Genomic DNA, 13,355 nt, shown 5'->3' with positions numbered 1-13,355 from the left:
AAACGAATAAAAAAGGGGCTAGGGTTGTATGTAGCTCAATGGTAGGTAGAACACTTTTCTAGCATGCGTGAAGCACTGGGTCTGATTCTGTTCTCAGCACTGCATATAATTAAACAAAATAAAAATCCATGTACAACTAAAAGATACATTGAAAAATAAAAAGAACAAAAAATTTGGACTGTCTTGAAAAATACAGAGTACCAGGTACTGTGTGACTTGGCAGTTCCCCTACACAAGTCCCAGAGTAGACATTGAACTCACTTGGCTTTGGAATTGGGACAAGGCCAGAATACCTGGAATGGCCCTAGGCAGCCTCAGGAAGAAGCTCCCCTCCATCCCACCGTATAAGCTCTGGCCAGAACGGAGAAGCTTGAGGGGTAGGGCAAGGACCTAGGTGGGGGGTTGAGGTCCTCCAGGTGCCCATGGACTAAACAAAACTACAGCTTGCTCCTCTTTGTACCTTCTCACAGGGTTCCCCTTGGAGCCCCAAAATGCATGTACCCCAGAGGCAGAAAGAAAAGAGGAAGGAATGGGGGGGCGGGGGGTTAGTTGAAGCCTGGAGCTAGTAGAAGTTTCTCAGGCTGGCAGAGAAATGCCAGGAAAGCATGCTTTTTTACCTGTTCTAGGATGCACAGCCCCTGCCCATTTCAAGACCTCTGAAATCAGAGTGGATTTTGTGACCAGTGACATCTTAGAGTGGTCTTGGAGTTTGATAGCATTCTTTTTCTTTCCTCATGGTACAAAAACAATGATTCATCTCACATTCCATTTTCTGTTTGAGCTATGAAATGTGGTGAGGAGCGTCACAGTCACTGGCTCCAGTGGGTGGCCTGGGACGGCTGGATCCTTCAGGCTAGCTGCCATCTCATTCTGAGGGGTGATTAGGTGTTTCCTGCAGCAAGGGCTCAGGGACAGGCTTTTCTGCCTCTTGGAATCCTTTTCCCTTCACATGGTCTTTCTTCTGTGTGCACATCCTGGCATCTTTTTTGTGTTCAAATTTCATTTTCTTAAAGGATGCAAATCACACTGGCTTAGGGCTGATCCTCAAGACCTTGTTTGAACTTAATTTCCTCCTTAAAGTCTGTGTCTACAAACATAGTCACATTCTGGGATGCTGGGATTGAGGGCTTTAACATAGGAGTCTGTGAGTGAGAGAGTGAGGAGCACAGTTCATCCCATGACAGGACTCAACAGTCAACTCTCGTCGTGCCTTGGGCTGCCTTTCTCTGTAGCACTTGTGTATCTTGTGGCCTATGTTAGCAGGAACATTTCCAGTCTAGAGGGGTTTCTTCCCAATTACATTAATAGAATCTTTGATTCAGTTCAGCAGACATCTGTTGAACATTTACTGCCTATAAACACACAGAGGAAGGAATCAGCAAGATTGGGCACTTCCAGATTTGTTTATTCCTTGAGGAAGATGAGGCATGAGCAACACAGGGTACAACTCAGTGACAAGGCAGGCCCAGACTGGGGTGTGTTCCAGGTCAGAATAGTGCTTTGGGATCCCAGAGGAGGGTGTAGATGGTCTCTACAGGAGGATGTGGGTGGATTCCAGAGCAGAAGGATTCTGAGCCAGGCTTGCTTGGAAGGATGGATACGGGCTGAGTAGAGTTTTCTAGATTCTTTCCTCATTTGTAAAGTGAGAATAATCATTAAAAGCCTCACAGAGTTGTTTTGAGGATAAATGAGACAGTATATATCCAAAATAACTTGGCAAACTCTCAAACCCTTTACAAGTATATGGTGTTATCATCTTAGGCAGGCTCAGCATTGTGCTACAGGAATAGACGTCTGGTTGGGTGCGAGAAGGGTGGGAGTGGGAGAGGCAGGGAGCTGAGAAGCCTGGCAGATACCACTGGCCAGACCAGGAGTGGGATTGAGAAGGGGGAGAGGAACAGGGTAAGATGTTCAGAAATGGGGGTGGGAGTGAGTGCGCCTCACATGTCTCCAGGCCCCTGACAGTGCTCGGCACAGTGCTTTATGCCTATGGTGTTCAATAGATGCTGATTGAATAAATGAATGTCAGAAGCAGCTCTGACTGCCTGATCGATATGTACACACAGGTCTCCTGCTGTGTGTTCCAAATAGGAAGAGGGACCAGTTGGCTTTGCTGAATATCATCAATATGAACAATGCTTCACTGCCTGAGCAATGGAAAAATTTCTGGCATTCCATGTCACCACACTTAGAATCAGGCATCTTGCTTTAGGTATTCTAAAGAATTGAGGTGTTCTATCCCAATGGCGGTGCTGGAGAGGATACCATCCATACTCCTCCACTTGCTGGCAGAGTGGATATGCCAGACAAGGATGAGCAAGCAGTGGGGGACAGAGCCTTCTCCAAAGCTCCTTCTGACCCACTGTAGAGAGTGTGTCCCACTTCGATTTGGATGTGGTACTGTGTTCATCCAGAAAGGCATAAACTGGTGGTTTTCATGTCCATTTGAGCAGCAAACACCTGGAAGTTATGGTGTTTTGTGCAGAATGCTTTGCAATGCTGATAAATTTAACTCCACTGTATGAAGTAGGAACACTTTTGTTAGCAGGAAAACTGTATTATATGTGCATTGTGTTTCAATCACAACCAAAACATAGGCTGTCAAGTTTATGGATGCCTGATACCTCCCAAGTTTGCTCCTGAGCCCCTCTGCTCCATTTCTCCCATGAGTACACCACCTGCAGGATAACAGAGTCCAAGGAAGAAATCCCAGATTTATCCTCAACTCCTCTCTCCCTGCTCATCCTCTTTCCCTTTCCCACCCACATCTATCCAGTGACCCAGTTCCATGAGATTGACTTCTAAGTGGCTCCTGATTCTGAATATGTTTCTCCATCTTCATTCCTACTCCCTTAATTCAGTGACCACTGTCTCCTATCTGAAGTGAGGTGAGCCACCTCACTCCACTCTCTGCCCTCCTGCATACCACAGCAGCCATTGGTGTTGCTAGAACACCAATCAAATCAGGTGGCTTCTCTGTACCAAACCCTTCAGGGATCCCCAAATGACAAGACCCAATGTGGCTTATGAATGTCCCTCCAATTTAATTGTCCCCAACACCACTGTCATGCCTTACATTTTTAGCCAATTATTTACCATTGGGATCCTGTTGTGTTCCTCCTGGCTGGAACATCTCCCCACTCAGGTGCGTCAACTCCTCCTCCTCTTCCATCTCAGATGACACCTGCTTCCAGAAGTCTTTTCCCCCTGGGATGAGATTACTGTTCCTCAGGGCTGTCATTGGATGTTTCCTACCAAATGCCATCATTTCTTAATGGATTCCTGCAGCATCCTCTCCCTGGCATTCTGTTCCTATTGCTTCTGCCCTGGGCTGCTTCCATCCATCCTCTCCTCTGCCTTCAGAATTCTCCCTCTGCCAGGCAGATCTGATCATGTGGTTCCTGCTGCCTTTCAAATCAAGTCAAACTCCTGGCCTGACTATTAAGGCCCTCTGTGATTCCACCTATGCAACCTGCCCTGAGTCACGTCATGCTAAGACCCTCTAGGCTTCAAATATCCAATCTCTTTCAAGTCCTCCACCCTGTCTATCTATCTGCTTTGCATATGCTGCTTCTTATGTCTTGACCCTTCCCTAACCCCACCTCTTTACCTAATTCCTAGGCACCCCTCAGGTGTCTGTTGGATGTATCACTGCCAACTGAAAGCCTTCTTTGTATATCTGCACTTGGTTATGCATTGCTCTCTGCCCTGTTTCCTAGTCCCTTCCACCCATAGATTTAATTGATTGGTCAATTGACCACTGTTTCCTCTAGAAAATGAGCTGCAGAACCATGCATATTTTGTTCCTGCCTGTGCTTTCTGGCATCACATAGAATAATGCTTAATAAATTTGTAGGATCAAGAAGGAATGAATGCCTGTTTCTTTTCTGACACTAGAAGTTGGGACTCCTAGCTAACTTACCTTAAAGTGTGTTTTGCATGGATGATGCTTATAAGGAGTTGAATAAAATGAAAGAATGATCTGCTCATTTTAAGTTCATTTATATTCTTATATTGAAAAAAAAGAGTATACTTTCCCATTTCTTCCACCATCTGCTAGCAGAAGAATGGCAGCAGGCCCAGATACAGTAAGAAGATTGTTGGATGTGAAAGTTAAACTCCTGATGTTTTACCCATGGGGGTTGTTTTCCCCTGCAGCCCTCTGGGAGGCAGCATGCCTCCAATGCTATCCTGCTCACTCCCTGTGTCCATTTTTCCTGGCCAGAGCCTTGCCACCCAGTGGCTCCGCTGCCCCCATGGATCCACTGAATCTGTCCTGGTACGATGATGACCTGGAGAGGCAGAACTGGAGCCGGCCCTTCAACGGGTCTGAAGGAAAGGTGGACAGGCCCCACTACAACTACTATGCCATGCTGCTCACCCTGCTCATCTTCGTCATCGTCTTCGGGAATGTGCTGGTGTGCATGGCCGTGTCCCGGGAGAAGGCACTGCAGACCACCACGAACTACCTGATCGTCAGCCTCGCTGTGGCCGACCTCCTCGTCGCCACGCTGGTCATGCCCTGGGTTGTCTACCTGGAGGTAGGTCTGGGTCCCAGCATTGCTCTAGTACCTGCTCCAAGACAGCCCCAGTTTCCCCACTAGTTTCACCAACCCATTGCCTCTTCCTCCACTCTGGGCTGTTTTTCTCTTTATGAAGTGGGTACTTTGTCTCCTTAATAATCACCATTAGCATTTAGAGAGTGTTACTAAGTGCTGGGCCTCATATTAAGTACTTTATGCACATCATTTTCTTACGTAATTCTCACAGCGGCTCTGAGAGGCTTGCATCACCACTTTGCAGATAATGGTCATGATGATGATCAGAGAAGATGGTAATTTCTCCAGCATCACACAGCTGGTCTCCCTAAGCTAAAACTGTCTCCCTAAAGTTGGTTCATTAGGCCATACTGGAAATAGAAGTAACTGGTGAGGATCCCCAAGGAGGGAACATGTTCCTGTTCCCAGGCTTTCTCCCTCTTTCCCCATGTCAGAAGTGAGGCTGCTGCTCTAAGCTCTCAGTATCCCCTCTCCTTTCCAGTTTATCTGGCACCATGTCCAGGACCTCCAGGTAGAGGCTACTGTAAACTGTGGTGCACCCACTTTCTTTAAGACGAAATGTGTCACCCATGTGTCACCCAGGACAGAACCTAGCTCTGTGCCTTGAAATGGGGAATAGGTGGCCTCTGCTGTGGCCCACTGTGTCAGGTGTGTTGCAGATGCTAATCAGCAAATACTTGACGCTGCTCTCCTCACTTTACAGAACAGAGAATGGAGATTTGAGAAGCTGTCTGACTTTACCCACGCCCTGCAGACAAGGGAATCAGATTCATCTCCTAGCAGGGTCTGAGGTCTGGGACTGCATTTCCTGCCTGGGGCTTTGCCCTGAGGAGCTCTTGCTTTGTTCCTAGGCTTGATCCATTCCTGATTCCTTCCACGGAGGGGTCCCAGACCTCAGGCCATCAGAGAGGAATAAAGGGGAAAATGGGAGAACCAATTTCTGTTTCCCTATCTGGAGGATGGGGACGATAATGATACTGCTTGTAGGATTATTTGAGAATCAGATAAGCCTCTGTTTCTACCTACCAAACTCTGCAGGTGGAAACAGGTCTATACTCAGGGTGTATTGGGGTTCCTAGAATCTAAGTTCTTCAAGCAGGTGTTTTAATCATAGTTACTCACCATTATTTTAGAAGTGAAGCTGAGTGTTTGAGGGGGCAGAAGGGTATTCTCACGGGGCTGTACTCAAACTCTTCCCATTAAAGCAAGAACTGGGCAGCGAGCTCTGCTTAAAGGACTTAGGCTTATATATATATTGTCCCTAGAGAATATACCAACTGGAGTCTCACCCAAATTCTGTCAAGGTGCTCTTTTAACCACATAGTTTACCCTCTCCCAAAGCCACTCCTCTTGTCCAGAATTTACCATCCTGTTGTATTTCTAGTAATTTTAAAAGTGTCCAATCTCCTGCCACATCAGAGCCTGTCTCAGGACTATTCTGCTCAGTATGCGGAAAGTGTGCTGGTTTTGGAATGAAAGAACCCACTTCAAATCTGAATTCATTTTCTACCTGGATAGTGGTGGGAGAAGTCCCTGAGAGGAGGCAGCCAGGAACCACTCACCTGTGCATACCTCCAGTAAAGCCTCAGAACCCTTTGGGGTGAGGCTTACTGTGTGCATTTTCCAGAAGAGAAGAGATTGAAAAGACGAGCAATGGTCTCAGAGTTATTTATTCACTCAGTCAATAGTGATGGAGCACTTTGTCCTACCCACCCTTAGTGCTGAAGTCTGAGGTATTGTCCTGCCGTGAAAGAAGAAGCCTGTGGGGCCAGTACAGTGCCGTCACCACAGAAGATGGGGGTCCATGGGGGACACATGCCCCATCAGAGGTGTTGGCTTGCAGGAAGAAGGAATGCTTCAGGAAGAAGTATTCAGGGGAGACAGAAGGACAGAGCCACACAGCCTGGATGTTTTGAGAGAGGCAGCCACGGCCCTTGTCTTCAAGCTTTACTGCCTTTGTTCCATAAATGTGAACATGCTGTGTCTGAAACAGTGCCTGACTCAGTGCTTAGTATTATTATAGTTAAAAGGAAGATTTGGTGGAGCCAACTCAGAGCCTGACATTCATGTGGCAGCTTCACATGAGCCAGATATCAATGAGAGATGCCCAGAAGTGCAGAGGAAAGAGGCCTTGGTTTCACGAGAAAACCCAGGCCAGTCCTTCCCCTGCTACCAAATCTCCAGGAGACACTGGGCAAGTCTGATGACCCCAAGTGGGACCATACCACTTGGAAGTGATAATCTCTCTTGTCATGCTTTTTGTCTACTGAGTACTTTTGACATATGATCTCCTCTTTGACAAGCTAGATTGCCACTTCCAAGACATCTTAGGAGGGAGCAAGGGATGTGCAAAGAACTTGCCTCCCACTCCAGCCCCACTCAGTGATCACTTGCTGGATGAACTTGGCCATGCTCTGTGGCCTCTTTAATCTTTGATTCTCTCATCTATGAATGAGAATTAACAATCCATTCTTGCAATAGAGATAAAGTACAGTGCCCACTGGAGATGTTCTATAAAATAGCCGCTGATGCCTTTTCTTGGGTCTTGGAGTCACACTGCTCCTAACTGCTCAGTTGCTTCCTGGGGCCATGGGAGAGTGGTTTGAGAGTTCCCCTAATGTAGAGACTGTCTGAATTGTTCACAACTGTGTCCAGGAGACTAGGCTAGAACCTGGCACACACTAAGTTGACCAATAATTTTGTAGAAAGGACAGCAGGGAGGAGGGAAGATGAGGAGGAAGACGCTGGTAGCTGAGACCTGGTTCCCTAGGGACATGCAGGCAGCTCCCTGGTCCCATTCCCGGGGGCACGCCCAGGTGGGTGATAGCCAGAGGAGCTTGGGATTCTGCCTTGTGGGACCTTGAAGGTAGACTGTGTTTATACCAGGGAAGCCCCTTCTGTGCCCCCTACACCCACCCCCCCGAGTTGATATCTAGCTGTTGGGGGCCATGAGAGGCCTTGGGATGGGGCCCTACTTGAGCCCTGAGAAGGCAGTGCTGCAGGAAAGGCCTTCTGTCTTTTGGGGAACTTCTGTCTTTTTGTCATCTCCTGTGAGGCGTCAGCAGCTTCATTACTCATCGCCGAGTTTAATTGCACATGTTTGGTTTTATGCGTGAGAGCAGAAGAGAGGGCAGTCGTGAGCATGAGCAGGGTTACATTAGCCTGCTGTGATGCTCAGTGGGACATTCTGTGCATGCTGACCTGCTCCAGTTATGAGAGGGGCTTTCTAGCTTCTCTCTCTCTTCTGGGTAAGAAGCTAAAGGTATCCTCAGGAATTGGGGCTTCTCTAGACTCCCAGGGCTGTGAGGGCCAGCCTGCTATGTGGGGGTGCACGTTTGTGTATGTGGACAGAGGCATAGGGATGTGTGGATATGTGGATAGGAGGGTGTGTGTGTGGTGGGGGGAGGATGCCGCAGGGTCCTGCCAGGAGCTGGACCCCTCATTTCCCATTAGACCAAGGACAGGTCACTTCAGCAGCCCAGCTCATCCTGGTGCTCCTAAAGCTCTGGCCCAGAAATCCCTTCTTTCATTCTCCAAGTATAACAAGGAAGCAGGCATTTCTCCCCTGTTTCATAGAGATCTCTTAACATATATCTCTTAACATATACTTTATGTGGAGAGGCCTGTGTGGCTCACTCAGAACCCAGGCCAGAACAGGACTGAAAGCTGAGCCAAAGGCTACAGGCAAGTCACTGTACTTTTCTTACCTCCCACAACTGTCCTCTTGAGCCCATGGCCTGCCCTGCCCCAGGGTGGTCAAGTCACAGGACCTAAGCTAATCTCCCCCCTCCTCCTGTCCACCCATTATGTTTCTTTGTCTCCAGGTTGTGGGTGAGTGGAAATTCAGCAGGATTCATTGTGACATCTTCGTCACTCTGGACGTCATGATGTGCACAGCAAGCATCCTGAACCTGTGTGCCATCAGCATCGACAGGTGAGCCCAGCCAGGGTGGGAGCGGTGACTCTGCCGTTCGCCTTTCTGGGTGCTCCACCTATCCTCGGGCTTAGGCTCTGTCTGTGGTGCTAAGTGGCTGGCTGTGTGCATGTGAGTCCATGTGTTTATGTGTGCAGGTGTGCATTCGTACGTGTCTGTGTGGCTAGGCTAGTACAGATTCCCCAAAGAAAGGCCATCTATGGACAGTGAGGTCACCAAGAATACCAGATAATGACTGGTTTAAAAGTGAGCTGATTCCCATTAAAGCCCCCAGCTGTATGACCTCCTACTTATGTGAACTTGAGCAGATTGTAGAAGCTCTCGGAACTTCTGGTTTCATTTTCTAGACCCTAGTGATAATGACACCCCTGTTTGAGGCTGCAATGTTTGGTTTTGTCTGTTATTCCAGTATAGTGGTCAAGGAGGCCCAAGCTGTGCTCACTTACAAGTTTAAGCTTAGAGTTTTTCACTACTTTGTGCAAATATGTGTCACACACATGCCCAGAAGCTCTGTTCCTTCTCTCCTCACAGGATTCTTAGAGGATGTAATAAGTTAATGAGTGAGAAATGCTAGGTAGAGGAATGTGAGGGAGGATTATAAATAGTACCATTGCTATTATTTCCTGCCAAATGAGGCCTAAAGTTGCCTCATAAACAAATGTTTCCACCTTCTGTGGGCCTAGATCAGGTGCAGTAAGTGTAGTTTCAAATGTGCAATGACCCAGGCCATGGCCCTTCAAAAAGCCTCAAATCTGGCTGGGGCCATTGGAGCAACAGCCATAGCCCAGGAGGACACAGTACCTGGCTGCTCATGAAGTGCTTGATTGGGCATTGCCAATTCTCCTCACTGAGTATAGGCACAGGAAGGAGGGTTGAATGAGAGTATCATGAAGGCTTCATGGAGCTGGTCAACTGTCCAGCCCCAGGGATCAATGGGTTCTACAGAGTAAGGGGTTCCTGGACCTGCATCCCAGACTCAGCCCCGACCCTGCCCTTGCAGATACACAGCTGTGGCCATGCCTATGCTGTACAACACACGCTATAGCTCCAAACGCCGAGTGACAGTCATGATTGCCATTGTCTGGGTCCTGTCCTTCACCATCTCCTGCCCGCTGCTCTTTGGACTCAACAACACAGGTGAGTCTTGATTTTTCTGCCTGTGACTCTGCTCTGGGTCCCTGCTCCTGTGCAGGACCCTGAGGGAGCTGAATTCCTGGCACAGTTAAGGGTGGAGGTCCAGTGGAGGCCCATTTGCCATCCTGGACAGAGGCCAGGCTGGATGTCCTAGGCCCAGCCAATCTCAGAGGTGCCCCAGGCTGGGCTAGAGAGAAAACAATGGCCTGAAGCACATGGAGTTGAAGGAGGACTGGGGAAGATGGTTCAGGAGGATGTTTGGCTATCTTCAACTTTGTTTATTAAATTAAAGCTCAGCAGACTCACAGACTACACATGAGTGTGTATATGTGATGCTCGGGCATATGGTGGGGGATACTGGACCTTCATCCACTCCCGACAATGGTAGTTTTGTGATGAGGCGGCAGCCTTGTAGGTCAGCTGAAGCCACCTGGAGCAAGTAAGAAAGAAACAGGAGGTGAGCCAAGCTTGAGCCCCTTCCTGTGGGCAGAGTCAAGAGCATCTAGACAGAAGCAGCACAGGACCCCTGCCAGTATGGAACTATTTCTTGCCAGGGTGCCTCTATGGAGATCACAGCAAGACAGGCCATAGTGAAGCCCTGAAAATATGTGGTCTGAAATCTGAGCATCACAGGAAGACATTCCAATAGGGCTAAGTTGTGCTCCAGACAGAGGATAGACATCTGGTAGACCTGGAAGCATATAAAAAACATTGGAACACAAGTGAGTCCAGCAAACAGGACCACGTTATCTTGTTCCTAAAGTTAGAAGGTGGTAGACCTCCCCACCATATACAGGAAAGGCTACAAAAATGGTTAACTATTCTGAAAATGATTTTCATGGCCGTTTCTTCCGAATATCTTGGCATTATTTGTGTACTCAGAGATGACAAGACTAATAATCAAGTGGCAGGAAATGGTAATAAGAAAAGTTGGAAGCAGTCAATCCCATCCTGGCTTTTTGCTCAGTTGTGGTTTTATCTGTGATTTATGTTGCATATTTATTTACATCTAGGGTTCCTAGGCAACCTTAAACATCCAGTCATATTCTTGGTAAGATTGCTCCTCGTTCTCATGAGGAGGGAACTGTGCCCTGGTGGTGCTGTGGCCCCAGGGCCAGCTGACCCCCGACCCCCGCTTCCCTGGGCTCTCCTTCCCTAGACCAGAACGAGTGCATCATTGCCAACCCTGCCTTCGTGGTCTACTCCTCCATCGTCTCCTTCTACGTGCCCTTCATCGTCACCCTGCTGGTCTACATCAAGATCTACATCGTCCTCCGCAAGCGCCGCAAGCGGGTCAACACCAAGCGCAGCAGCCGAGCTTTCAGGGCCAACCTGAAGGCCCCACTCAAGGTCCAGAGACCCCTCCTCCCCTCCATTACCAAGGGGGCTTGTCCCATGCTCCCATCGGACCCTGGGACACCACAGCCAGATGGAGGTCCAGGCTGAAGGAGCTCCTAGGAGCTGGACTAGGGCATGGATCTCAGTGGAGTGACTTGAATGTCCAGGAGAGGGAGGCTGAGTTTGTGGTGGGCCCCAAGGGGAAGGAGAAGTCTGCTTGGAGAGCTTTGTGAATGAGCTCTGCAGATCTTCTTGGCTCCTCTCATCTTCTGCTTAACTTCTCCTTTCCTATTCTGGCCTCTGTCTCCCTTTCCTTCCCTCTGTCTTCTTCATCCTATTTTCTTTACCTGCTACACTCTCTGTCCTGCCTGTGTGCACATCTTCTGCTTCCTCATAACCTTTCTCTGCTCCTCTCTCGTCTCCCCACTCTGTCTTGTGAATTCTCCCCTCCACTCAGTCTTCCCTGAGGAAGACGTTGTGGGAGCCTGGAAAGAACGAGAGCTTTGGGGTTAGACACATCAGGTTCAAATCCTGGCACCACCGCATTGGGTTAAGGGATCTTGGGCAAGTTGCTTAACCTCCGGGAGCCTCGTTTTCCTCATCTGTTAACTAGGAACCACAGTGTGGACTTCACAGAGTGGTCTTGAAGATTTGATGTGAGAAGGGCTGTGAGTGTGTGCCTAGCATGGTGCCAGACCCTGATTAGGAGTTCCACAAAAATCAGGGTCCTTTTGTCCCTCGTCCTGCTCACTTCTCATTGCAGTACTGATCTTCACCTTTGCCTGGCTGTCTCCTATGGTCCCTGCTCTCTGAGCCACTATTCTAAGCCTGAATTCCTCAAGGAATGCCCTGCCTTGAGTTTCTGTCCCCTTGCCACCGTGCGCCCCCACTGTCTTGTATGACCCGTGTGCTGGCTCACTCCACAGGGCAACTGTACTCACCCCGAGGACATGAAACTCTGCACCGTTATCATGAAGTCTAATGGGAGTTTCCCAGTGAACAGGCGGAGATTGGTAAGTGTTCAGGTCGAGGACCCAGAGCCAAGTCTTGCTGCCCACTGGCTGTGATTCTGAGGCCTCACCTGCTGGCCACAGGGAGAAGCATATCCCGGCATGCCCCATTCTGCCTCAGCTGTGGTCAGACTCACTATGCACCCTTCCAAGCAGGTGCAGAGCAAGGCACCTCAATTCTGCAAGGCACAGATATGTAGAAAATTGTTGGGAGAAGGGACTTGGCCATAACAATATGTTAAAAATGGTGATAATGGCTCTTGGCACTTCTTAAAACACCTACCATGTTCCTAGTATCTCATCAAATCCTCACCACAACCCTAGGAGGTAAGTCTTATTAATCTATAGTTCACAGAAGAGGAAACAGAGGCTCAGAGAGTTTAAGTAACTCACCCAAGCCTAAACAGTTAGTGACAGAGTGAATATTTGAACCTGTGTGACTTCTAAATCCATGCCCATATTCTTTCAACCAGCATATGCTGCTTCTTACAGACAGGCTGGTTCTGGGGTTGGATGTGGGGAGGCTGAAGCAGAGTAGCCAATGGGGGCTGGTGAAGTACATCCTGGAAGTCGAACCCAGAGGTGCAGAACTACAACAGATCCAGGCTCTGCCCAGAGAGAGTAGCAGCAGGGCCCAAGCTGCAGGTGTTTCATTCCAAAGATGGGCAGAGAATAGGGCAGAGAACCTGTAGAGGGCCACACCTCCAGTTCAGGTCAGTCGGCCTTGGGAAGCAGATACACAGCATTCACCTGCACTGTAAGGGCGGGACTTTTATGAGGCAGGTGCCAAAACCAGAACTCAGAATGTGGTCAAGGCAGCCACCTAGTTAGAGCACCTGGGCACATAGCCAGGCTACGTTTCAGAAGCTGGGGGTAAGACCTCCAAGGCCTCTGACAGGAGAGTCTAGGGGAGAACGAGAAGGCCATGAGTGGACCTATGCCAGGCCCCCCAGGCCAGCCTTGCAGGGAGGATGTGGGCCCACAGGAGTCCACCCTTTAGTTCCTGAGTCAGTCTAGTCACCTCATGTGTGTGTGTGTGTGTGTGTGTGTGTGTGTGTGTGTGTGCTGGTGCAAGAGCACTGGGCCAGTGTTTCAGCCTGGCAGGAAGAACAGGGGTGGTGCCCTCCAGGCAGTTAGCACCTGAGTTCTTGGAGGCAGGACTAAACATCATTCTGGAACTATTATCCCTAGAAGTCTGCATGGCACCTGGCACTTAGCTTGCACTCAGCAGGTGTTGCTTAGGTAAGAAAAGAGGAGTACCTGGCTACTAAGACCCCAGAGAGTGGTGGTGGGGTATTGGGGGTGCATAGGGTTTGTGCTGGAAGGGCCCAGGGATGGCCCTGCAAGCAAAGACTGTCATGGTCCTGAGTTCTGTACCTA

The 13,355-nt window shown here is 49.0% G+C and overlaps 2 protein-coding genes across 4 annotated transcripts in view; one reads left to right on the top strand and one right to left on the bottom strand.

Moving 5' to 3' along the window:
* Positions 1-13,355, top strand: part of Drd2 (dopamine receptor D2) — a 59,527-nt gene that overhangs the window by 42,677 nt on the left and 3,495 nt on the right. For 2 of the 3 annotated variants that reach the window (XM_021732379.3, XM_005334208.4), the window contains 5 exons: positions 4,226-4,541; positions 8,384-8,493; positions 9,494-9,630; positions 10,787-10,977; positions 11,892-11,978. In XM_021732379.3, the coding sequence (XP_021588054.2) occupies positions 4,257-4,541; positions 8,384-8,493; positions 9,494-9,630; positions 10,787-10,977; positions 11,892-11,978 (810 nt within the window). In that variant the 5' untranslated portion in view covers positions 4,226-4,256. The remainder of the gene's footprint in view (positions 1-4,225; positions 4,542-8,383; positions 8,494-9,493; positions 9,631-10,786; positions 10,978-11,891; positions 11,979-13,355) is intronic. The other variant, XM_021732381.3, reaches the window with a different exon arrangement.
* The window catches only part of Ankk1 (ankyrin repeat and kinase domain containing 1), a 36,764-nt gene continuing 33,293 nt past the window's right edge, over positions 9,885-13,355 (bottom strand). The window contains 1 exon segment of the mRNA XM_078047030.1: positions 9,885-10,057. The gene's annotated coding sequence lies outside the window, so the exon portion shown is untranslated.

This window comes from Ictidomys tridecemlineatus, chromosome 4, assembly GCF_052094955.1.
Source record: "Ictidomys tridecemlineatus isolate mIctTri1 chromosome 4, mIctTri1.hap1, whole genome shotgun sequence".
Taxonomy (NCBI): domain Eukaryota; kingdom Metazoa; phylum Chordata; class Mammalia; order Rodentia; family Sciuridae; genus Ictidomys; species Ictidomys tridecemlineatus.
This window is presented reverse-complemented; position numbering and strand designations above follow the sequence as displayed.